This window comes from Eurytemora carolleeae, unplaced genomic scaffold, assembly GCF_000591075.1.
Source record: "Eurytemora carolleeae unplaced genomic scaffold, Eaff_2.0 scaffold359, whole genome shotgun sequence".
NCBI classification, from domain to species: Eukaryota; Metazoa; Arthropoda; class Copepoda; order Calanoida; family Temoridae; genus Eurytemora; species Eurytemora carolleeae.
This window is the reverse complement of record NW_019396374.1, coordinates 24,239-49,075: the sequence shown is the minus strand read 5'-3', so window position 1 is coordinate 49,075 and position 24,837 is coordinate 24,239. Positions and strand designations below refer to the sequence as shown.

At 33.4% G+C, this 24,837-nt stretch overlaps 4 protein-coding genes across 4 annotated transcripts in view; 2 read left to right on the top strand and 2 right to left on the bottom strand.

Moving 5' to 3' along the window:
* LOC111701986 (RNA polymerase II subunit A C-terminal domain phosphatase-like) overlaps positions 1-4,392 on the bottom strand; it is a 24,041-nt gene extending 19,649 nt beyond the window's left edge. The window contains 3 exon segments of the mRNA XM_023473495.1: positions 944-1,053; positions 3,237-3,333; positions 4,298-4,392. Of these exon segments, the coding sequence (XP_023329263.1) occupies positions 944-1,053; positions 3,237-3,333; positions 4,298-4,375 (285 nt within the window). The 5' untranslated portion in view covers positions 4,376-4,392.
* A 14-nt stretch (positions 4,393-4,406) lies between these two features.
* Positions 4,407-12,928, bottom strand: LOC111701985 (uncharacterized). Its single transcript, XM_023473494.1, has 8 exons — positions 12,493-12,928; positions 12,121-12,174; positions 11,564-11,670; positions 9,366-9,424; positions 8,921-8,977; positions 7,208-7,303; positions 5,704-5,780; positions 4,407-4,535 (listed from the first exon to the last, which is right to left on the bottom strand). Exons 1-8 carry the CDS (start codon positions 12,537-12,539, stop codon positions 4,484-4,486), a joined length of 549 nt encoding a protein of 182 aa, XP_023329262.1. The 5' UTR covers positions 12,540-12,928; the 3' UTR covers positions 4,407-4,483.
* Positions 12,929-13,537: 609 nt separating this feature from the next.
* On the top strand, positions 13,538-17,774 carry LOC111701984 (RNA polymerase II subunit A C-terminal domain phosphatase SSU72). Its single transcript, XM_023473493.1, has 7 exons — positions 13,538-13,637; positions 14,133-14,215; positions 14,463-14,602; positions 15,143-15,220; positions 16,161-16,244; positions 16,312-16,367; positions 16,423-17,774. Exons 1-7 carry the CDS (start codon positions 13,588-13,590, stop codon positions 16,511-16,513), a joined length of 582 nt encoding a protein of 193 aa, XP_023329261.1. The 5' UTR covers positions 13,538-13,587; the 3' UTR covers positions 16,514-17,774.
* The window catches only part of LOC111701983 (regulator of G-protein signaling loco), a gene marked incomplete at its 3' end in the record, with an annotated part of 29,417 nt that continues 22,354 nt past the window's right edge, over positions 17,775-24,837 (top strand). Inside the window, 11 exon segments of the mRNA XM_023473492.1 lie at positions 17,775-17,973; positions 18,172-18,306; positions 18,719-18,779; positions 19,339-19,409; positions 19,602-19,709; positions 20,596-20,667; positions 21,029-21,238; positions 22,332-22,523; positions 23,071-23,167; positions 24,004-24,072; positions 24,547-24,667. Coding sequence (XP_023329260.1) covers positions 17,789-17,973; positions 18,172-18,306; positions 18,719-18,779; positions 19,339-19,409; positions 19,602-19,709; positions 20,596-20,667; positions 21,029-21,238; positions 22,332-22,523; positions 23,071-23,167; positions 24,004-24,072; positions 24,547-24,667 — 1,321 coding nt within the window.

Below are 24,837 nucleotides of genomic sequence, written 5' to 3'. Positions count from 1 at the left end.
CCTGGGTTCCCAGCTTTCGTTTGATATGCATTAAGCCATAGTTGAAATATTTTCTATTGGTGGAGGTCATTAGAGGTCATTAGAGGTCATTAGAGGTCATTAAAGTTCAATTTTATTTTATTATAGGAATTTCGAACCCTAATTAGGCGCGCACCCAAAAAATTGGAAGATTTGAACCAAAAATGAAGGCAGGGCCCCCCCCCCCTACATCAAATGTGCCAACTCCACCATCCCCTTTAGTGTAAATTATAAATTATCCTTTATTCAGAAAATCTATCTGATTCTAAAATACGTTTTATTAAAAAAGCACTCAACAAACTTTCCACTAATTAGTTGAAAGTTTATCATTTAAGTATTAAAAAGAAATGAATAAAATCAATTCTCTGGAAAACTATCTCATTAAAATATATTATTATTATTTGTTTGTCCAAAATACAGGAACAGGTTAATCTACGAATGAAATTTGTCTCAATATCTTCTATATATATACTTTGCTTGTCTGTCTATTTTGTTTTTATCCAATAAACGGCAAAACGGCTGAACCGATCGGGCCCAAATTTTGTGTGGGACCTCACATGACCCCAGGAAAGGTTTATGGAGGATCAAAATTTCAAAATTAGCATCCAATAAAATTTGATTGTCATTAAATTTGAAAATCCACGAAATATTTTTTTTATAAAATCCGCTAAAATTTTTTGTTTTCGTTTTACAATGTATGCAAACAGAAAATGTTTCAATTGAAATAGAAGATGGGCGCGAATGAGAGCCTAGTATTCAATAAAACACACAGTGCTGGGGTGTTATTTTTCTTGAAAAATCATTTCACCATTCTTTGAAAATCACCCCCCCCCCCCGGGGAAAGGTTTTTTCAATTTTTTGCAGGCTGGAATTTTCTTTTAAAAGAACATAAATTGTCCTTGAAAATGAATACCCCCCTTTATACCTTCATAATTGTTGGATGAGTGCAGCCTCCGGTTATTTTGAGAATCTGTGCTCCAGGTTTCAATTCTTCGTTTGCTTTTACAAGTATCTCTTCAACCTTACCAACCTTACCTAGAGTATTAAGTTTTATAGAGATCACACGAATACTCGCGATTTAAAAAATTCGGGAAAATACGACTCAGGACTAAGCTCTTATCAAGCCTTATTTACGGCTCGAGTCCTGGAATAGGTTTCAACTAATTTTCCATAAAAACACAGCAAACCAAGATGTGCACGCTTTCATGCAACATTCTATTAGTATTTTGCCAATTACTTCTCTTAGACTTAAGCTAGAAATACGTTCGTTGCATTTTTTAAATAAATAAGCCTAAAGCTAAAAAAAGTATAAAGTAAGTTAGTCAGAGCTGGGAATTTTTGAATGGTGGATATCGGGATTAATGCTTGATCTCCTCTTTTTCTTAATATCCAGATTAACTAATGCTTGTTCTGCTCTTGTTATTAATCTCCAGAGCTGAAAACTTTAGAATGGGATATCCTTAATCCCGATCGGTTAATTAATCTGGAGATTAATAACAAAAGGAGAACAAGCAATATTTAATCTCGAGATTAAGAAAAAGAGGAGATCAAGCATTGATTTCGATATCCACCATTCTAAAGTTCCCAGCTCTGAGCTGAAAACTTTAGAATGGTGGATATCAGGATTAATGCTTAATCCACTCTTTTTCTTAATCTCCAGATTAAATATTGCTTATAAACCTCATGAATTTAATCTCCTGATTAATTAACAGATCGGGATTAAGGATATCACATTCTAAAGTTTTCATCTCTGCTCAGAGCTGAAAACTTTTGAATGGGATATCCTTAATCCTGATCGGATAATCAATCTGGAGATTAAAAATGAGAGGAGAACAAGCAATATTTAATCTCGAGATTAAGAAAAAGAGTGGATTAAGCATTAATCCCGATATCCACCATTCTAAAGTTTTCAGCTCTGATTAAATAACCTATCGGGATTAAGGATATTCCATTCTAAGGAAAATAAAACCGACCTTGGTTGGTTTTAAAAACCCGGAATACGCCAATTCCTACCATGAAAATCCGCCAAATAGAATATTAAACCGGTCTTATGAATTCAACTCTGTGGAAATTAGATGCAACTTAGATCCAAAGGCTCAAGACATAATTAAAGCCCAATGACAGCTAAGAACTGAGTTGTCTTTTCATGAATTTTTTAAATCGCAGGCTCTTTACTTTATACTCTTCTAGACTGCAAGCTCTGTTATACTTCATACTCTTAACGACTGGGAGCTCTATTTAACTATATCTCTGTTAAACTTTCAGATATCACTGTTTAGAATACTGAGTGTATAGTTTAATAGAGATCCCAGTCTAGAATACTGACTATATAGTTTAACAGAGATCATAGTCTAGAATACAGAGTATATAGTTCAACAGAGCTCGCAGTCTAGAATACAGAGTTTAAGCTTAACAGAGATCACAGTTTAGAATACAGAGTATATATTTCAACAGAGCTCGCAGTCTAGAATACAGAGTATATAGTTAGACAGAGCTTACAGTTTGCAGTTTAAGTATATAGTCTAGAATACAGGTAATATAGTTTAACAGAGATCCCACTTCAGAATACAAAGTGTAATATAGTTAAACAGAGTTTAAAGTCTAGAATACAGAGTATATAGCTAAACAGAGCTTGCAGTCTTGAAGAGTATTAAGTATAACAGAGCTCGCAGTCTAGAAAATTATAAAGTAAAACAGAGTTTGCAGTCTAGAAGAGTATAAAGTATAACAGAGCTCACAGTCCAGAAAAGTATAAAGTAAAACAGAGCTCGCAGTCTAGAAGAGTATAAAGTATAACAGAGCTCACAGTCTAGAAAAGTATAAAGTAAAACAGAGCTCGCAGTCTAGAAAAGTGTAAGGTAAAACAGAGCTTGCAGTCTAGAAGAGTATAAAGTTTAACAGAGCTCGCAGTCTAGAAAAGTATAAAGTAAAACAGAGCTCGCAGTCTAGAAGAGTATAAAGTAAAATAGAGCTCGTAGTCTAGAAGCGTATGAAGTATAACAGAGGTCACAGTCTAGAAAAGTATAAAGTAAAACAGAGCTTGCAGTCTTGAAGAGTATAAAGTAAAACAGAGCTCGCAGTCTAGAAGAGTATAAAGTATAACAGAGGTCACAGTCTAGAAGAGTATAAAGTAAAATAGAGCTCGTAGTCTAGAAGCGTATGAAGTATACCAGAGCTCGGAAATTGAGCCCGACCATATTGCTAAATTTTCTCCTGACCTGACTTGAACTTGTGAACAATCTGCTTCCCATCCTGTTGGTAGAGAAGAATTATTTTCCCGATAGATAAATAGGTTCCTGGCTTCACACGAACCTCCTGAATTATAGATAGATAGATAGATAAATAGGTTCCTGGCTTCACACGAACCTCCTGAATTATAAGTAGATAGATAGATAGACGGATAGATAAATAGATAAATAGGTTCCTGGCTTCACACGAACCTACTGAATTATAGATAGATAGATAAATAGGTTCCTGGCTTCACACGAACCTCCTGAATTATAGATAGATAGATAGATAAATAGGTTCCTGGCTTCACACGAACCTCCTGAATTATAGATAGATAGATAGATAAATAGGTTTCTGGCTTCACACGAACCTCCTGAATTATAGATAGATAGATAGATAAATAGGTTCCTGGCTTCACACGAACCTCCTGAATTATAGATAGTTAAATAGGTTCCTGGCTTCACACGAACCTCCTGAAATATAAACAAATGAATAGATGGTGTCCTGGTTTGACACGAACCTTCTGAATTATAGATAGATAGATAAATAGGTTCCTGGTTTAACACGAACCTCCTGAATTATAGATAGATAGATAGATAGATAGATGTATAGATATTAGGTTCATGCCTTCACACGAACCTCCTGAATTATAGATAAATAAATAGATGGTGTCCTGGTTTCAACCGAACCTTCTGAATTATAGACAGATAGATAGATAAATAGGTTCCTGGCTTCACACAAACCTCCTGATCTATGAATAAATATCGCCAGGGATTTTTTTCAGTCTGAAATTGCACACCTACGATTTGATTTAATTCCTCTTCGATATTCCTTTATCTAATATAGGGATAAAGCATTTATCCTCAAATTAAAAGTACCCAAATTGGATATCGAGATCAAGCATTCAAGATTAATGTTACTACCCGCAAAAAACGACATTTGAAAAGTTAAGAACTACATCAGATCGAACAATTGCAGAAGGAAAGAAGACGACAATAATTCCACTGTTTTCCGGTTGCCACTGTACACTCCTGAACTATTTGTTACTCACCTTAATCCTCCCTTCCCCTGGGCCGTGGAATTCTAGAATTTCAGTCATTTTTGCATTTATTGAGCATCTGGAACACATAAATTTATTAAAAATTATATTTTACTAAAAATTTCGGATTTTCATAATTTATCTAAAAATAAACTGAAAGCATACAGCCAATTATCCCATTCTACTTCACATCATCATCTACTCAGTTTTAACATCCTCCTTTTTCTTATCGTAAAGAATAAGACCACGCCTGAAAAAAAAGATATTATTAGCTTATGTTATGATGTATTCTGGGGCTAATGTGTCAAAAATCTATTAACAAAACTTTATTTTAAAAATATTTTCTTTCGAATTTTGAACCTGAACAATGAACAGTGAATTTTGATAATAATATACTTTAAAGATTTGCGAGAAAAATACATAACTATACAGTATGCAACTGATAGTTCTCCAATTCTGCTCAGTTTCATTTGCCATAATTACACTAGCCATAAGTCACACTTGCCGTTGCCATAATGGTTACACTTACCATAATTACACTTGCTATATTACTTTTGTCATAATTTTCTAATTTCTAAAAATGAAAATCTGTTTTTTTATTGCAAATGTGGGAAATTTCCCCATGAAAATTCCCAACTTTAGTTTTCTCAATGGTTTTAAAACAAAACATAGACACAAGTTTAGCTCCATATTTTCTCACAATGGAGGACCGGTGACCTTTGAGACCACAAGTAAGGGTAAACCAATAGTTCGAGACAGCAACAACTACACCTATTTAGCCAATGCCTCGTCTACAGAAATGAAATATTGAAGATGTTCGGTTAAAATGTGCTCAGATAGAATTCGAACCGGAATTCGAACTGTCTCTGAATTAGATTTGTAATTTGTATTTAATTTGTAATAAAAATATATATATATATATATGCTTGTTAATTCTAACCAAATTTAATTTTAATTATGGCAAGTGTAATTATGGCAAGTGTAATTATGGCAAGTGTAATTATAGCAAGTGTAATTATAACAAGTGTAACCATTATGGCAAGTGTAACTTATGGAAAGTGTAACTTATGGCATGTGTAACTTATGGCAAGTGTAATTTATGGCAAGTGTTACTTATGGCCAATGTGTTATGGCAAATGTAAGTTTGGCAAAAGTATATCTGGCAAAACTATTATGGCAAATGAAACTGAGCCATTCTGATACTGCAACCCTCCAAAAAAATAATTTAACTTCCTCGTTTGATGTATAAAAAAAACTTGAAAATAATATGTTTGAGTAAAATATTTTTGAAAAATAAATAACTCTAATGTGGTTCTTTAAAAAACACTTAGTTCGTAAAGCATAGCTAAACTTTTTCACGCCCATAAGTTCAAAGCTCGAGTAAATATATGTAACAAAGACGAGATTGTACATTGTACCTGCCCCCTGACGCATCTAGCCCCTGCTTGTACGCTTCGTGACGGCGTAGATTCACCTCGACCAAGGACATCTCATGCTAACAAAAACAAAAACAAATATAAAATTAACTTTATAATAAAGCGTTTGATTTGGTTTCATGCAGGTCATCTAGGTATCAAACCAGTATGAACTATACTAAATTATAGAGAGAAAAGTACGCAAGTTAAAATGCTGGAAAAAGAAAGAAAGAAAGGAGTAAGAAAATGAAAACGTGGTTGGGACAGGAGGGTAAATTTAAAGAGGTTGGGACAGGAGGGTAAATATTAAAGTGGTTGGGACAGGAGGGTAAACATTAAAGTGGTTGGGACAGGAGGGTAAGTATTAAAGTGGTTGGGACAGGAGGGTAAATATTAAAGTGGTTGGGACAGGAGGGTAAATATTAAAGTGGTTGGAACAGGAGGGTAAGAATTAAAGTGGTTGGGACAGGAGGGTAAATATTAAAGTGGTTGGGACAGGAGGGTAAATATTTATTACCTAGATAAAACAGAAACACACTGAAACTAGGAAAACGAAAACTAATTGCAAAAGAAAACTGGGGATAGGGAAACTGATAAAAAACAAGGAACGGGAAGAAAAAGAATGATAGGATGAACAAAGTTAAAGAAAATAGGAGCTAGAAAGAGGAAAAGTAAACGGAATGGAAAGGATGGAAAAACTGGGAGCTAGAAAGAGGAAAAGTAAACGGAATGCAAAGTATGGAAAAACTGAGAGCCAGTAAGAGGAAAAGTAAACGGAATGGAAAGGATGGAAAAACTGGGAGCTAGAAAGAGGAAAAGTAAACGGAATGGAAAGGATGGAAAAAACTGAGAGCTAGTAAGAGGAAAAGTAAACGGAATGGAAAGGATGGAAAAACTGGGAGCTGGAAAGAGGAACAGTATAAGGAATGGAAAGGATGGAAAAAAACTGAGAGTTAGTAAGAGGAAAAGTAAACGGAATGGAAAGGATGGAAAAACTGAGAGCTAGAAAGAGGGAAAATAAAAGATATGGAAATTATGGAAAAACTGAGAGCTAAAAAGAGGAAAATAAAAATAAATTGAAAGGACGGAAAAACTGAAAGCAAATATGGGAAAAGTAAAAGAAATGGAAAGGATGGAAAAACTGAGAGCTCGTAAGAGGAAAAGTAAAAGGAATGGAAAGGATGGAAAAACTGAGAGCTCGTAAGAGGAAAAGTAAAAGGAATGTAAAGGATGGAAAAACTAAGAGCTAGTAAGAGGAAAAGAAAAAGAAATGAAAGGAGGAAGAATAGAACATGAAAGAAAATAAAAGCAAAAAAAGGAAGTAGAAAATAAGATAACAGAACAGGCAAGTCTTCAGAAAGGAAATGGGATAAAAAAGGAGAAGAAAAACAGGGAAATAGGAAAAAATGATGGGGCTGAACTGGGAAAAAAAAGAGTGAAAATAAAGGAAAGGAAAGGAAGAAAGGGCAGGGAACATGGGAGGAGCTGGAGAGGGAGGGAATAATACCTGGTGTGTTTTCCCATACCAAGCAGTGAGGAAACATAGAATCAATGCAATCACCATCATTGCGATGCTAACTTTAACTCTGGCTTGGCTCAATGCCTAAATCATTTAAGAGGTCGATTTTCCACAACATGTTGATTTGAGTATCAAAATATGAGAATTGAAAGCCACAAATAGTTCGATTACGATTTTTACGTTTCTGAATTCAGTGTTTCTAGACATATATTTTGATACCCATACCATCTTGATGATACCCATTTCCATCTTGATATATTTATTTAATACCCATTTCCCATCTTGATATATTTATTTGATACCCATTTCCCATCTTAATATATTTATTTGATACCCATTTCCCATCTTGATTTATTTATTTGTTACCCATTTCCCATCTTGATTTATTTATTTGTTACCCATTTCCTATCTTGATATATTCATTTGTTACCCATTTCCCATCTTAATATATTTATTTGATATCCATTTTCCATCTTTATATATTTATTTGATACCCATTGCCCATCTTGATATATTTATTTGATACCCATTTCCCATCTTGATATATTTATTTGATACCCATTGCCCATCTTGATATATCTATTTGTTACCCATTTCCCATCTTGATATATCTATTTNAAGTTAAACTAACTTCATTTTGACGAGAATTTTTTTTTTATTTTCATGAAAAATTGGCTGAAATGAGTGAAATTATAAAAAAAACTGTGTATTTTCCAGGATAAAATCCGTACAATCCGTACAATTTGAAAACAAATCCGTACAATCCGTGCAATCCGTACAATCCGTACAATTTTAGGGTAAAAAAAAAATCAATCCGTACAATCCGTACATTTTGGCCACCCTGTATCTATTTGAAACACATTTTCTATCTTGATGATACCCATTTCCATCTTGATATATTTATTTGATACCTATTTCCAAACTTGATATATTTGGAAGTTTTTTTTTCTCGCTTACATATTAGTGTCTTGCTCTACACACACACAAAAAAGTTTGAAAAGCTTCTTTTTTAAGATTATATCAAAGTAAACTTTAAAGCTAGTACAAGATGATTTAAGCATTATTGTCAAAAAGTGTTCCATAGTTTCACTCTTACAATAAACCATTTGTGAGAATATTTTTGTCCTTCGATACCAAAAATAAATTCGTTTCTAGAAGGCAGTCCTTGGATTCCTTGCCAAAATTCAGAAAAGTTTTTGAAAACTAGGTTTAAAAATTGGCTTGTTTTGTTATAATCCGAAAATAGATAAAGAATGATTTCAATCTCATAATTTCAAAAAGTTTATTATAATTCGAGTAACCATGCTTCAAAATACTTAAATCTTGAATCGAATATGATTTCATTTATATTTCTTATTTCCGTTCTCTATCTTGTATGCTTGCTCTTAAAAATTGCATTTTTTTTAACATTTTAGATCAGGAACGGCGCATACATATATATAAATTCTAGCCTGGCATTTCTGGAATAAATTCAAATGTTATTCCTGAATTCCAATTCCCGAATTTTAAAATAGTTGCATAGAAATGCCAGATAATTGAATTAACAGGAAAGTTTTTTCTTTCTTTCTTTTTTAAAACTTTTTACCCAAAAAAATCATTTCTTTTCCCCGATTCAGCGAAAACCATATTCAGCTCCTGGGGAAAATATATGATTTTTATGAATATATACACCCTTGAAATATTATTTATGAGAATACTGACCTTCCCCATCATAGATACACCAACCCGATCCGGGATTGAAGCCATGTCAGGATAATACTGGAATTTTTTTTTTACATTTTAAATAATTTTAAATAATTTTAACTAGTCTCAGATTTTTATTTTATAACATCCATCAAATTCTTAATTGGATTCTTTATTAAAAACACTTATAAAACACAATAAAAAAAACTAATATCTTTAAGTTTGAGTTATTTTTATAAATATAAAACAAGGTCAAAACCTTCAAGGGACCAAAATTTAATGAATTCAGTTCAACTGTCTCAGACCTCCGCTGTCGGAGTAAAAGGCCCCAATTTAATGAATTCAGCTCAACTGTCTCAGACCTCCGCTGTAGGAGGTAGAGGCCCCAATTTTATGAATTTCATTTCCTTGGAACATTGTTAATCAAACTTGGAAAAACTAATTTATTAAAAAAAATGTTTCCCTTGAAATGAACAAGAATCCTTTTGTGGAAATCCGTCGGTACATGGTGAGCCTCCAAATCTAAATTAGATTAAAGATCTGCAACTTACATTTTCAAAACCTTAGATTGAATTTTCAGATTACACCAGCATTTAAGGTTTTAAGGGGTTGGTCGAGATGTCCTATTTGATGAGGGGGGGGGGTCCCTGCTTTTATTTTTGGTTCAAATCTTCCGAATTTTTGGCTGCACGCCTAATTAGGGAGCTATTTTCAAAAAATAAAATAAAATTGGACAATCTTGACCTCTAATGATCTTTGATGACCTCAACAAGTAGAAAATGTTTTAATTATGACTTTATGCATATTAAACGTAAGCTAGGAACCCAGGCAATACAGTAGAAGCAATAAATCCAGTGTTTGACTATTTAATAATCTTTAACGACCTCTAATGACCTCAAAATTGAAAATGATTTAACTATGGCTTTATGCAGTTAAATTAAAGCTAGGAACCAAGGCAAGTAAGGTAGCAGAAAAAAATCCAATGTTTTACCTAATAATGACCTCTTACGGCCTCTAATGACCTCTAATGGCCTCTAATGACCTCAAAATTGAAAATGTTTTAACTATGGATTTATGCCTATCAAATAAAAGCTAGGAACCCAGGCAATTCAGTAGCAGCAACAAATCCAGTGTTTGACCTTCTAATGACCTCTAACGATCTCTAACAACCTCTAACAACATCTATCAACCTCTTACAACCTCTATCAACCTCTATCAACCTCTAACAACCTCTAACAACCTATGATTACATAAAATTTGTAAATATTTTAAATATGGCTTTATGCGTATCAAACAAAAGCTAGGAACCTAGGCTTATTGCCTATAGCAGCATTCGTCTCTACTTTCTTTGCTGCTACTGTATTGCCAGGGTAACTATAGCTTTCCTTTGATATGGATAAAGTCATTGTCTAAACATGTTCAATTTGTAGGTCATTAGCGGTCATTAGAAGGTCAAACACTGGATTCGTTGCTGCTACTGAATTGTCTGGGTTCCTAGCTTTCGTTTGGCATGCATTAAGCCATAGTTAAACTATTTTCAATTTTGAGGTCATAAGAAGGTCAAACACTGGATTTTTTGCTGATACCTTATTGTCTGGGTTCCTAGCTTTCGTTTGATATGCATACAGCCATAGTTAACACATTTTCAATTTTGAGGTCATAAGATGTTGTTAGAGATCGTTAGAGGTCATAAGAAGGTCAAACAGTGGATTCGTAGCTGCTACTGGAGTGCCTGGGTTCCTAGCTTCCTCCGTTTGATATGATTAAAGCCATAGTTAAAACATTTTCAATTTTTAGGTCATTGGAGGTTGTTAGAGGTCGTTAGAAGGGAAAACACTGGATTTATTGCTGCTACTGTATTGCCTGGGTTTCTAGCTTTTATTTGATATGCATAAAGCCATAATAAAACATTTTCTATTTGTTGAGGTCATAAGAGGTCATTATAGGTCAATACTTACTTGTATTCTTGGAGAGTAGTTGGTGTAGCCCCCGCTAGGGGCATTTAGCAATATCAATAGCAATAGTATCGAATTTTATATAATTTTTTAAAATTAGCTCCCTTTATTGGCGTGCAGCCAATAAAATTGGAAGATTTGAACCAGAAATGAAGGCAGGGACCCCTGGGACATCTTTGCCATTCCCTTTAACCTAAAACCATCCCCATTTTTCTTAATAATCGAAAATTAACCATGTGGTACAAAGAAATCCAGGGGTGTAAGTTTTCTAGAATTATCATCCCCCCCATTGAAAATCATTTATCCACTATAGGTGCTCATTTTACATTTCCTGTAAAGATGCTCATTTTACCGTTCCTGTGTAGATGCAGCGCTCATTTTCTACCTTTCCTGGATAGATGCTCATTTTTACCTCTCCTGGATAGATGCTCATTTTTACCTTTCCTGGATAGATGCTCCCTTTTCCTGGATAGATGCTAATTTTTACCTTTCCTGAATAGATGCTCATTTTTACCTTTCCTGGATAGATGCTCCCTTTCCTGGATAGATGCTCATTTTTACCTTTCCTGGATAGATGCTCGTTATACCAGTCCTGTATAGATGCTCACTTTTTACCTATCCTGGATAGAAGATCGTTTAACCTTATATTATACCATTTCTAGGAAAGATGCTTATTATAAGTTCCTGGATAGATGCTCATTTTTACCTTTCCTGGAAAGATGCTCATGTTTAGCAACTTCAGTTTTTTTCTGTTCCGCGACTGCTTGAACTGCCTGGCTGGCAGGCTTACCAGTGGCCTGGTTGCTACACTGCCTAAACATGATTAATATATTTTCATATTAAACATGATTCTTGTTTAACTAGTAAACAATGCGACAGTTATATGTACTTTTTTTGTTAAGTTACCAAAAATTAATCCAGAAGGAAAAAAAACCCCGGATTGCTGGTGATTTTCATACCAATAGTTTTTGTTTCCAGGTTTCATGTTAGTGGTTGACAAATATTGAAATGTAGTTCACGAAATGAAAATATTTTTTGATACATGAAAAAATCTGCAAAACTTAAGTTTTATATCAAGCTTTGTTGCTGCAAAAGAGACAGTAATTTTTAATCGTTATGAAGGTGATAATATTTAAAGCTGAACATGATACTGTGTGCATTTAATAATAATTTAACTACAAATTACAAAACTCTAAAAACAAAATCATAATAAAAAGATTACCACTATATCTGTGCCAAGTGTATCTACACTCTACAGTTTACCTTGTTAAATTTTGCTGGATACCAGCTAGATTTTTGTAAACTGAACCACCATTCCTAGATGAAAAAATTAAAAAGCTTGATATTTTTCTACATGCTAATTAAATATAAAAGAACTGTAGACGTAAGCTGAAGTGACCCTACATCTAAAATGGCATAATCGATTGACAGTGGTAGTTTTTTCTGGGTTATTACAGAAGATATTATCTTAATACATCATACAAGTTTCTTTTAAAAGTTTCAGTTTTTAGAAAAAATGGAGATTTCTCATTCATCCTTGATCAGACAAAGGTTGAAAATGTTTTGAAAACAAACATGCTAATTTACAAATGAAAGGTCACTTAAATCACGTACACAGTCACTTTCATTGTTTACCCATATCTGGAGGGAATGAGAAGCAAAGCTCTATATATTGCCGACATCTTTAAATTATTGACATCTGAAATCAAATCATTAGTTGCAAAGGGTGCTAAAATTTTCTAGTTAACAATAAATTTAATATTTTAATTGTCTACCACTAAACTAACAAAATACTATTTTTAAGAGATATTCACATGAGAAAATGTACGCATTCATGTTATCTAATATAAGAGTTAAAGGAATAAAAATTTAAAAAATTACTGATTTGTTATTGAAAAAAGGGGGGTTAAAATTGCGTTATATCTGCTAATCTTTATCTCGATGAGAATCTAGAGTTTGGCGGGGAAAGCTCCTTTCTCCCTCAGATCATCCCACTTCTCGATCCAGGCGTTGGGGCAAACAGTTCTGGAATAAAAGTGTTAAGAGGACACAATCATTTTTAGTTAACATTCAATACAATAAAATTTATTTGATTAGTATGTTATAATAAATTTATTTCTAAATTTATGTGTCGTTAGAATAGGTAATTTCCTAGTATACGATTTTTGGAACCCCCCCTCGTATACTAGGACAGACCCAGGGAATGGTTTGCTTCAAGAAGTCGCCTTGCTCTTCGGCCATTTTAAACTGAAATTAAATGAAGAACTCCATAAATATCACGTAGATTTGCAGAAGAAAAAGAAAGGAAGGAATTACTGAGCTTCTGCTGCCGCGTCAAGTTATATTATTCAAAATTTTGAAAAATAAATCGTCTTCCTTCTCCAGATTGTGACAGTTGGAACCAGTTTTTGTTAAAACAAGGCGCTTAGGCGAGAGAGTTGCTACCTGCTGTGCGCAACATTCACTGGCGCCTTGTGCAGTGCGCGTAGTTCTGTTTTTATTTATTTTCTTGTTTCTTAAATCGGAGAAATTTATTTTAAGTTTTGATTCTTATCCTAGTCCGTGAAATATCGAAAAGGGGTTTAACTTGCACTTCTCTGAAATGCCTAAAATGAGGAACTTACTTCAGCGTGTTTTGAATATTTTCAATTTCAAATTATTGTTATTCTTATTATTATTTATTCTTATTATTATTCTTATTATTATGTTATCAGAAAATAATAAATTAAAATGAGTTCCGAAATTAGATATGCAGTTGTATGCTCGAGCAATATGAATAGGTTGGTATTGCTTTTCGATTTTTTACAGAATTTTTAACATAGAACTTCTAGAATTGATATTTTGATAAAAGTTTTGTTTATCAACTCCCCATTTTGTTTTTTAATTTGTTACATTTTTAGATTATGACTTTTGGTCCTGGACCCAGCCCCCCGCTCCCTCCTTCATCATGTATTTAAGAGTTATTATTAACAATAACTGGCCAAAGCGCTTGACCCCTAGTCTGTTCTGGCCGCAGTGCTCGGTCCGGAAGTTTGACCGCAGAGCTCGGCCCTTAACCTGTCCTAGCCGTAGTGCTCGGCTTAGAAATTGTCCTTCATAACCTAACCCTGAAATAATACTCAATACTTACTTATTTTGATGAACATAGGCCTAATTTATGCTTAGTCCAGAGGTTATATACAAAATACACGTACAAAAATTATGGAAGGGGTGGGGGGAGGGGCAAAAAGCGTTCTCCAGATAAATGCAAACGTTTTAAATTCTGTTTGATTTAGGAGTATGGAGGCGCATTCGTTCCTACAGAAGAAAGGATTCAATATTCGATCCTACGGGACCGGGGAGAAAATCAAAATCCCAGGTATTATCTCGATCTTTATAAGAAGTACATCTATAGTTTTCTTTGTTCTAAGGATTTGCCGATAGAAAGAATAGAATGATTTTCCAAAATTTTGATCACACCAGAAATAGTAATGGTCGAAACCGTTTTCTGATCAAAAATGTAAAGTATATTGAAATGAATCTTGAAATCCCTTTAAAGTTTACAACAAGGTCAGTCGTGCTCCCAAACAGAAGTTTAGCCTTTGACATTTTCCTTTGCTTTCTAGGAAGTAGTGCTAAAGAACCGAATCAGTATCCATTTGGAACTTCTTACGACGAGATCTACGCAGACTTGACCAGCAAGGACAAGGCTCTTTACACCAAGAACGGGATGCTGCACATCATGGAGAGAAACAGGAGAATTAAGGTGGATTCAATGCCTTGGGTCTTGATTCAATGAATCAGCAAAGATTTTTCTTGTTGAATCTGTATCCATGTTAAAGACCTCTAATATCTGTATCCATGTTAAAGACTACAAATATCTGTATCCATGTTAAAGGCTTCTAATATCTGTATCCATGTTAACGACTTCTAATATCTGTATCCATGTTAAAGACTTCTAATATCTGTATCCATGTTAAAGGCTTCTAATATCTGTATCCATGTTAAAGGCTTCTAATATCTGTATCCATGTTAAAGGCTTCTAATATCTGTATCCATGTAAAAGGCTTCTAATATCTGTATCCATGTTAAAGACTTCTAATTCTAATATAAACTAAAGTGAAAAATCTCTGGTGGGAGCTCATTTGTCAAATAAGTTAAAGTATAACAAATCGGAATAATTATGCTATTTAAGATAATATTCTGTAAAACTATTTTGGTACAAGATAAATTACTTTCAATTTTTCAAAGAAAATGAAGGTTCTCAATTTTGTTGGAATTTTTTTTTGAGAATTGTTTTGTTCAGCGAGGTCCTGAGAAGTTCCAGGAAACAAGTCACCAGTACGATATTATTCTGACAGTTGAGGAGAAGGTGTATGATCAGGTCAGCAGGGGTAAATATATTCTTGAAAAATCATTAACCCTCCTTTTCGTACACTACTCTAATGTCTTTTAGATTTTTCAAATTGTTCAAAAAATCCGATCATTTTATGATTTTCCTTGACCAAATATTGTTTAATTCACATTGAGAATTAAATCTAATGTGTACATCCAATAAATAAATGCAAGACAAAACTTGGCTTGGTTTGTATGCTGTAATTAGCTCTGTGTGCACAAAGAAATATATGCAAAAAGTCCATTTAAGTTTCTCACATGGCAAGTTTTAGAGATAGAGTTTTCAAAACATCTAAAAATTATCTAATAATCATGATAAACAGATTTGGTAATTCGTTTAATAAATGCTCCTGTTGGGGTTTTACTAATTTCTATAAAATCGACCCATAATTGTTAAAAATATAGCCTTTTCAGGCTAAAAAATGAAAAATAATTTTTATCTTTGCCTCTAGCATGATTTCTGAGCCAGCGATTTAAAAGCTTCGACTCAATACGTAATTCCTTAAACCTAGCTTTAAGACCCGATCTTAGACTCAACTCCGACGACAGCTTGTGTCACGTGATTGACAGGTGCGAGATCATAGACTCGACCTTGGAGTTAGGCCCAATGAAAATAAAACCGAACTTTGTTGGTTTTAGTGGAGAATAATGCTCCTTGTGGAGTCTTGTTCTCATCAAAACCCGGAATGCGCCAATTCCTACCGTGAAAATCCGCCAAATAGAATATTTAACCGGTTTTTGAACTTAACTCTGTGAAAAATAAGATGCAGCTTGAATCCGAAAGTTCAAGTCGTAAATAAGGCCCAACGACAGCTTAGACCAGAGTCGTATTTTCCTGAATTTTTTAAATCGCAGGCTCTGAACTGATTCATAAATTCTCGGGGATTTTTAATATTATTAGTTTTTTAATTATTATGTTCACTGTTCAGGTTCTGGAGGATTTCTCAGTGCGTGGTAGTGTACTGGAGAAACCGGTTCATGTAATAAACATGAATGTTGTTGACAATCCTGAGGTAAACAAGAAAAAATATAGTTTTTATCTTTTAAATGATTTGATCTTGATGAAATGATTGATTTTAGGATGCTACAATTGGTGCATTCCTCTTATGCGACCTTGTGCAGGAACTCTCCAATAGGTAGGATTTGTTACTTCTGAAATTAAATAAAGTTCACCATCTTCTCTTTTTTCAGCGAGGATCTTGACAACGATATTGAGGACATTATTCAAGAGTTTGAATCTAAATGTGAACGTGAAGTTCTTCACACGGTGTTGTTCTACTGAAAATGCGCGTAAATCTCTGATTTTTGGCCATTTTCTAGAAACTACTCTAGCGCATTCTTTAGCAGTCTTCTCGCGGAATTCATTCAGAAGTTAGTTTGGTATCAACACGTTTATACTAACATCTAAACTCAGATAATGGACAGGTGTAAATGAAATGGTTATTAGAAGATAAAAAAATTCTATCAAAGAACATTCCCGACAAAAAATGTCTTTTGTAATGTTTTTACCTAAAACCTGAATACTCCAATCTCTTTGTTGCTACCCTTGTACTTAATGGCGCCATGTTATAAGATTTTGGTGGTTAGTATAGCGGTAAAGATTTTTTGAATATAAATACACATGCATAGCTCTATTTCTGCTGGCTGGATTTTATGTTTGATTTTAAAATACTTTTTAATGGAAAAAATTTGTTGCAGGTCAATGCAAAACAGACTAAATACCCCCACCCCACCCTCCGAAAAAAATATTCTTTGCCAAAAAGTAGCTATTATGATGTATTCAGCAAATAATGTTGTAATATCGATTTATTTTTACCAAGTAACCCGCTTTTATTTAATTGAACTCGATTTAGGGTCCCGGTGAAATTGGTTAAAAATCAATTAAAATTTTGTAATTTCCTTTATTTGGACATCTGGTGATTATTATGATTTTTTAAAGCTATTTCTTACAAGTTATTTCTCCCAAGAATTTATTCATTTTTAACAAGTTAAGAAATAAAAATACTTTTAAAAATTATTTTCTTCACTTCGGGGGAATAAATGATCAAGGGACATCTACAGACAAGTTTTTTTTTACCTTTTTTGAAGAAAAAATTAAGCATATTTGAGCTGCAGTGGTGGGCGATTATATTAATACATTGAAGACAACTTTTTTATTTTAGTTTTGATTTGTTCAGAAGCTTTTTTCGAATTACAAGTTTACAAGTAGTTAATCAGAAGATTTTTAATTGAGAGCCTCTATTGACCTGTATGTTTATATGTATCCCATCTATCCATGCCTTGATTTAAATCAAAATTGAAATCGAAAGTCGTCTTTTTTGTATTGATATAATCGCCTACTACTGTACCTAACATGGGGGGGGGGAATTATTTTAAAGGGTGTTCATGATTTTTCAAGGAAATATATACACCTATAAAAATGGAAGCCAAATCTTTTCTACGAAGTATATATAAGTTGTTAAACTGCTCGCCTTTTTTTCTGAAATTTTGGCTTTTTAATTTTTGTATGTTTCAAGTACTTATTATCCTTTCTTATTTTCAGATATGTTGCTAAAAAATGGCATTGGATCATCGTGATGTGGGGTTTCGGGCGGGGGCTGGCCTAGAAAGCCCCCAAATGACGGGGGCAGGCCCGGAAGGGGCCGCTAAGGAAAGCCCCAGGGCGTCTGAGAATTTGATGCAGCGACGAAAGAAAAAATTTCAATACAGGGGGGTCAAGAGTTATGATATTGCTCGTGGAAGGTAAAACATGAATTTAAATTAGTATTCCATAAAAAAGGATTTTTATATGTAAATCCACAAAATAAAATGTTTTCGGAGAATACCCACTTAAACTTAAATTAAAAAGTCGTCTTCGTTTCTAATTAATCAAAACAGCATAGACTTAAACACTGATAAGTGCAACTTTTTGTCCATTGATAAGTTTCGAAATTTTTTAAGGTTTGGGTTTGGATTTACACTTTCCGGACAGGGGCCTTGTATCCTTAGTTCGGTTATATCTAGTTCACCAGCCGAGCTAGCAGGGCTCAAACCTGGAGATTCGTTGCTTACTGTAAACGGAACTAATGTATCAAGGTAAAAGAGAACACATTTAGAACACTAATTTATCAAGGTTATAGATAATACAATCAACGGATCTAATGTATCAAAGGTAATAAAAAAAACAGAACTAATGGATCTAGGTTATAGGGAATACATACAAGAGAAAACATTCAACGGAACTATTGCATCAAGGTAATGGAGTTTTAGTCAACGGAACTAATACACTAGGTATTTGAGAATACAGTCAACGGAACTAATGTATTAAGGAAATAGAGAATACAGACGACGGAAGTTATTTACCAATATGTTCGAATTATTATTTAATTATTTTATTATTTAATCCATGTAAACTATTTTGTACAATTTAAATAATATCGATACGGAGATAATAAATATTTAGATCTCAAAAAAAATATGTTCGAATTCAATTTTTATTATATTTTAGGTTGAGTCACAGCGAAGTTGTCAGATTAATTAGTCAGTCTCAAGGGTTAATCAGAGTTCAGGTATTCAATCAATCAAGATATTATAAAGTGATTTTATTGGTCCAAAATATTTGTAACAACCAAAAAGAAAGGTTTTGTTGATTCCTCTTTTTTAATGTTATTTGAGAAATAACATTAGTTGGGATGAGACTTAAATCAAAGATATGTTTAGATATAGGACAATTTGCATGTAACCAGAGAATTTAGACCACATATACTATTTGACCGAAAAAAGGATTCAAATCTGAAAATCTGTAATAACTTTCTCTGTGTTAAACATAGATTGCCCACCCCCCTTCCTTCTCTCCCTCCTCCCTCCTTCTTGTATTGTATTTAAATATTCGATCAAAAATAATGTGGCAAGGGGGGTGGGGGGGGAAGGGTTCTGACCACAATCAATCATTCAAAAAACGTATCATATGAAATATTCACATGCCTGAAAGAGCCTAAAAATGTTGGTTGTGATAACGTTAATCTACGCGGACTGAATTCGAAGATGTTTAATTGAAGTAATTCAATTTAATTCCGGAAATTTTAGAGAATATAAATAGATAAGAAATAAGAACGTTTTGGCCCATAGGTATCTGAGGGTCCGAACTCGGACAGTAGTTCTGACGAAGAGGAGAAAAGACGACCTAAACATCTTTACAGGTAAGAATATTCAAATCAGTCAATAAATTAAAAACACCGAACGCCAATGAAACATTACAACAATTTGAGGTTTGGGACTTGAATCAAATAGAACTTGAAACATTTGTAAAATTATTTAAAGAATAAAGGAAATTTTAAAAACAATTATTAGTTAAAACTTTAAAAATCAATCAATTAATAATGTTGTCTCAGGAGACAATTAAGAAGTGAATCCCCTCTGACTGAGTTGAACCCGAACTATGATAACATTGAGCTCTTCACCCATCCTAGAACTAAACCAAGTCAAGGATTGTCCACCAGGTATATTTAATATTAATACTTAACTCTTCTCTCTTGCTTTTTACCTGAAATTCGTTTACTCTCCCCAGTTCAGCGAATTTTATGTTTTTCAATTTTCTCTGACTGTTGGCATTGGCATTGTTCTTTGAATTTGCCTTAGCAATGTCCCTAGGGAGAATTTAGTTTATGTTTTTCATACTTTGGAGCTCGGTGGTGTCGTAAAGGAAAATGCTCGGTTTGAGTTTCATGTTCAGTCTGTATCGTTGATCTAAGTTTATCAGTCCCTTGATGTCTTTCTTTTGAGAGGCGGGTTGGAAAGCTTCGGTGATGAGCAAGGGACTGTAAACGTAGTTTCAAGTGACCCACCATTTTATATATTTTAAAATCGCTAATTTACAGTTTACACTTTATTTTTTCACTGGTTTTTTTTATTATTTTCATTATAGGATAATTTATTTCAGGATATTTTATTTGATTTTAGAATATTTTATTGGAGTTTTGGATATTTTATTTGATTTTAATTTATTTGATATTAAAATATTTTATTGGAGTTTAGGATATTTTATTTGATTTTAGAATATTTTTTTGGAGTTTATGATATTTCATTTCATTTTAGGATATTTTATTGGAGTTTAGGATATTTTACTTGATTTTAGAATCTTTTATTGGAGTTTAGGATATTTTATTTTAATTTTAGGATATTTGATTATAAGATATTTCGGTTGATTTTAGGTATTTCTTTTCACAAAGGTATTTAAATGTTGTTTCCGGAATTGAGTGATTCAAACATTTGATACTTTTTTTTTATAATGAACAGTTGGGTATCAATTGGAAATTTGGGGGGGGGGGGCTTTTAGATCTCTTTCCATACATAAACAATTTTCTTTATATTTTATATTTGTTATAGGTTTGAAGATATTACGGAGGAAAGGTTTTTTGATGGAGACAGAATCAAGGAACGAACTGGTCATCATTTCAGGTTGGATACATTTCATCATATAGATTTGGCGGGGTGGGTGAGGGTTTAGCCCGGTTGGAGAGTGGTTCTTGGTGTTCCCAAAATGTTGGTAATCAAACAATCAGACTTTGATGCCCTAACTGTCATGTCTTCTTCAATTTGCCCATCATGATAAAAAAATTACCAATTAACTAAAAAAATGCCAATTTTGATGGGTTGTTAAAAAAGTAAAACATGCAATTGTGCCTTAAAATTGGTTTAAATCAACAGCATTTGAAATTCTTTTGCTTTCAGAATTAATAAAATAAAAAAATTTAAAAATCATGTAATTAATTTATTTAACACATAAACAATCAATCAACCAATCATAAATCTTTGACAGGAGTAACTCAGCAGATAGTTCATTTATCGGTGACTCTCCCATATCAAACTTCAACTTCAGTCCTTCGAATCCATCAAACTTCACTCCTTCGAACCCTTCCAGCTCGAAGTTCAATGTCTCATTAAGTTCGACCCCTCGAAGGCCTGAATATCTCCAACGTAAGGTTGATCTAGGCGCCACAGAAGAACTCAGTATAGGAGGAGAACTACGGTAAATAATTATCCACGTTAAAAAAAAGAAAAAGAAAAACATTTCACCTCGTTATTTTTGAAAGAATGAATCTTTGTTTTTAATACTAAGTAACCCTCCACTTATTGATTTACAATCCAGGTTCAAAACGGTATCCTTAAAAAATGACGGAGTTCTCACACTGCTGAAAATGGACCATCAGGTTTTAATTCAAAACACCTCAAATTTTTCTTTGGATTATGTTTGTATTTAGGCTACTGAGTTATATTCTCAATTTTCAGGGAATTTTGAGCAAATCAATTTTTATGAAATTCTAGAAATCAAGTCTTAAATTAAAAAAAAATTTCATTCCAAGACTTTTTTCTTCTTCTTCTGGGTTTTTTGACGATATTTTTTTTAACAGTATATGACATGGCATCCCTATTTTATTATTTTTCTTTAACAGTCATGAATCTTATTGCAGCAAAAAATCAAACCCCTAAGCCAACTGCTCAACTGCCTGACTGTCAAAATGGTCAAAATGCGGCCCGAGAAAGTTTTTTGGATCTAATTTTTCTGAGTCAATTTCAAAAAGTCTTTTTGAGGCAGTAATTGGGCAATTATACAGTTCACTTAAGGCTTTGATTTTTTGCTAACACATGTCTTATGACTGTTAAGGAAAATTCACAAAATTTGGGGACCCTGCCATCAACAGTTCTAAAAATATCGCAAAAAAAACACAGAATAATCTTTAAACCTATAGTTACGATTGAGTTTAGACTTAAAAATGCACTTGATTTCTACAATTTCTTTAAAATGGATTTACCTAAATTTCCCAAGGTGGCATTTTCTAAAAATTTAGATTACAACTCAGAAGCCTGCATATTAATATATTCCGAAATAAAAATTAGGTGTTTTGACTTGAATCCTGTTGGTTCATTTTCAGCAGTGTGTTCTGCAGCAAAGAAAAAGTAGGAAATTTACAGAAATGATTTCTTACAAAGATAAACAAACCATTGCTGTTGCTCAGATAAAGGTTCAAAGAGCATTGTGAATCCGACATGTAACTCTGTAATTGAGGAGTCAAATAAAATAAAGTCACTTGTCACCTTAAAAGTACTCAATAATGTCCCAGGGATACACTAAACCCGACAATAAACCAGCTCCGGCATAGCATGAAGCTGCACATCCAGCGCAAGCTCAACCTGGACCTGGAGACTGCTGTGCTAAAGTGTATAGTTGGATATCTGGGAACTATAGAGCTCAGCTCCGATACCGGATCCACGGCAGATCTTCAGGGGATACGGAACTGTATCAGACGTTTTAGGTTAGTTTACTCATTTTTATCATTTGGAAGGGAGAACATGAATTCTCTTCTCTGTAAACATTCAAATATGTCCTCTTCAAAAGTCTGACGTTTTTTTCCAATTATTCCAAAATTTACCTCTAATCCCTAGGATGAAGAGAATCAATCATTTCATATTATTCTTGGTATTTAGAATATCTCTGTATTGGAAAATATCATTACATTATAGCTATAAAGTGCCTGATTGCATTCGATGATAAACTTGAAAACTGTTCTTTAAATTCAAAAATATCCCCAAAAAAACTAGGTCCTCTAAATGTAAAACAACAAGATTAAAATTTTAACCACATTAACTGTCCTTTCGATAAAACTTAAAAGAAAATTTTGCGAACGATCTTGTAAGTTGGAAAATTTGCAATTTAAAATATGTTCAAGGTAGAGAAAAAGGTGCACACTCTAGTATTATTTGTTATATTTGAAGACTGTATTGTTCATGTTCAGGGTAGAGAAGAAGGTGCACACTCTAGTATTATTTGTTATATTTGAAGACTGTATTGTTCACGTTCAGGGTAGAGAAGAAGGTGCACACTCTAGTATTATTTGCTATATTTGAAGACTGTATTGTTCTAATTAATCATCATGGACTCAAGCTAGCGGAATTTCAGGTAAATGCAGTACAGTTGTTAACACTGCAATAGAGATCACTGAACATTGGGTCAAACTGTACTGTACTGTACTGTACTGGACTGTACTGTACTGTACTGTACTGTACTGTACTGTCTGTACTGTTCTGTTATGTTCTGTACTGTACTGTACTGTACTGTTCTGTACTGTACTGTACTGTACTGTACTGTACTGTACTGTACTGGTCGACCATATATATTTCTTAATCTTTGTAATTTTATTTATGATTTACTGAAACAAATAACAATAGATAGAGTAAACTTTATTATTTTTCCAACCCTGAATGTAGAATACGTTGCATATTTCACATAAACCAGTTTATTTCCAATTCTACAAGTAACAATATTTAATAATTCCTTTTCCCGCCATGCACTGATTTAATATTTTCTCCTTATTTCGACATTTCCCCTAGTCTCGTGTTTTTTTTTCATTCGTCCAAAGCTTTTACTGTTTACAATAAAGGGACTGTAAGCGTAATTTCAAGAAACACTGCATACAAAGATGACAATGCCCGATTTAAAAATGGTATCCTTAGCTTTGTCTGATCAAGTATGAACTAAATATCCATGTTTTTGTTTTTTATTTTCATTTCTGGTTTCTCTTTAAAAGTGATTTCTCATAATCTTGCTTAATATAAAAGTTGAGAAATTATCAGAAAACGACTTAATTTTTCTTTTTACATTTTCGATCAGATAAAGGTTTAAAGGACACTGTTGTAAATCGGGAATTGCTATCTTTGCACACTAATTACGCCTACAGTCCCTTTAGTTCGAAACTACTCCCACTAAGTTTAAACCATACACTATTTACTATTTAGTCTGTGAACGTGAGTTTCTGTGGTGTTTGTGAGGACGATAAACGATTTTTTGGACTCGTTACATCACAGGTAAAAAAATTAAAAGTGAAACGAAGCAATTATTCATTAAAAATAGATATTAATATCCTTTACTTTGAGGGATAACATTAACATTTTCTAATGGCTTCTATTCTGCTAACCTTATCAAAGTATAGATACCGATGATACCTCTTATTTCTCTAGAATCTCGGGACGCGACTTTTCTATCATATAAAAGCAATTTGAGGTCGTGGATTTCTACATCAATGAAAATCAATAAGATTATTTTCATCAGAGACGGAATACGACGATATTATTCAAATTTAATCGCCATAAACCAGGTTTCCGTCTGTGCAAAATTAATTTGAGATTGAACATGTTTTCTTTAAGTAATCTTATTTGTAATATGGTATTTTTGGTTTTGGCAAGTGGAATTTCAAAATCGACCAATCTTAGTTGTTTTCCTTGTAAATTATTGATCGAACTTTTTTATTCAAAAAATATTACATTAAAAATATTCCTCAGGCCGGACACGATAATGGATCAAGTTCCTGTCACGTGTTTATGGTTGAACCAACCAGTAGTGAACATGAGAGATTAACACGAGCTCGGGTTTTCAACATTGTTCCTTCATACAGTCCTCAAGGTGATGATACAAATCATTGAAAATCCGCAAAATGTTTTATTCTAAAATGTTTAGAGTTTAGACCTTTATTGTTGAGTTTCTTTTTGATCTTAAACGCTTGATGTAGATATCCAATAAAGGCACTTTTAAAGGGGATGGTGGAGTTGGCACATTTGATGTAGGGGGGGGGG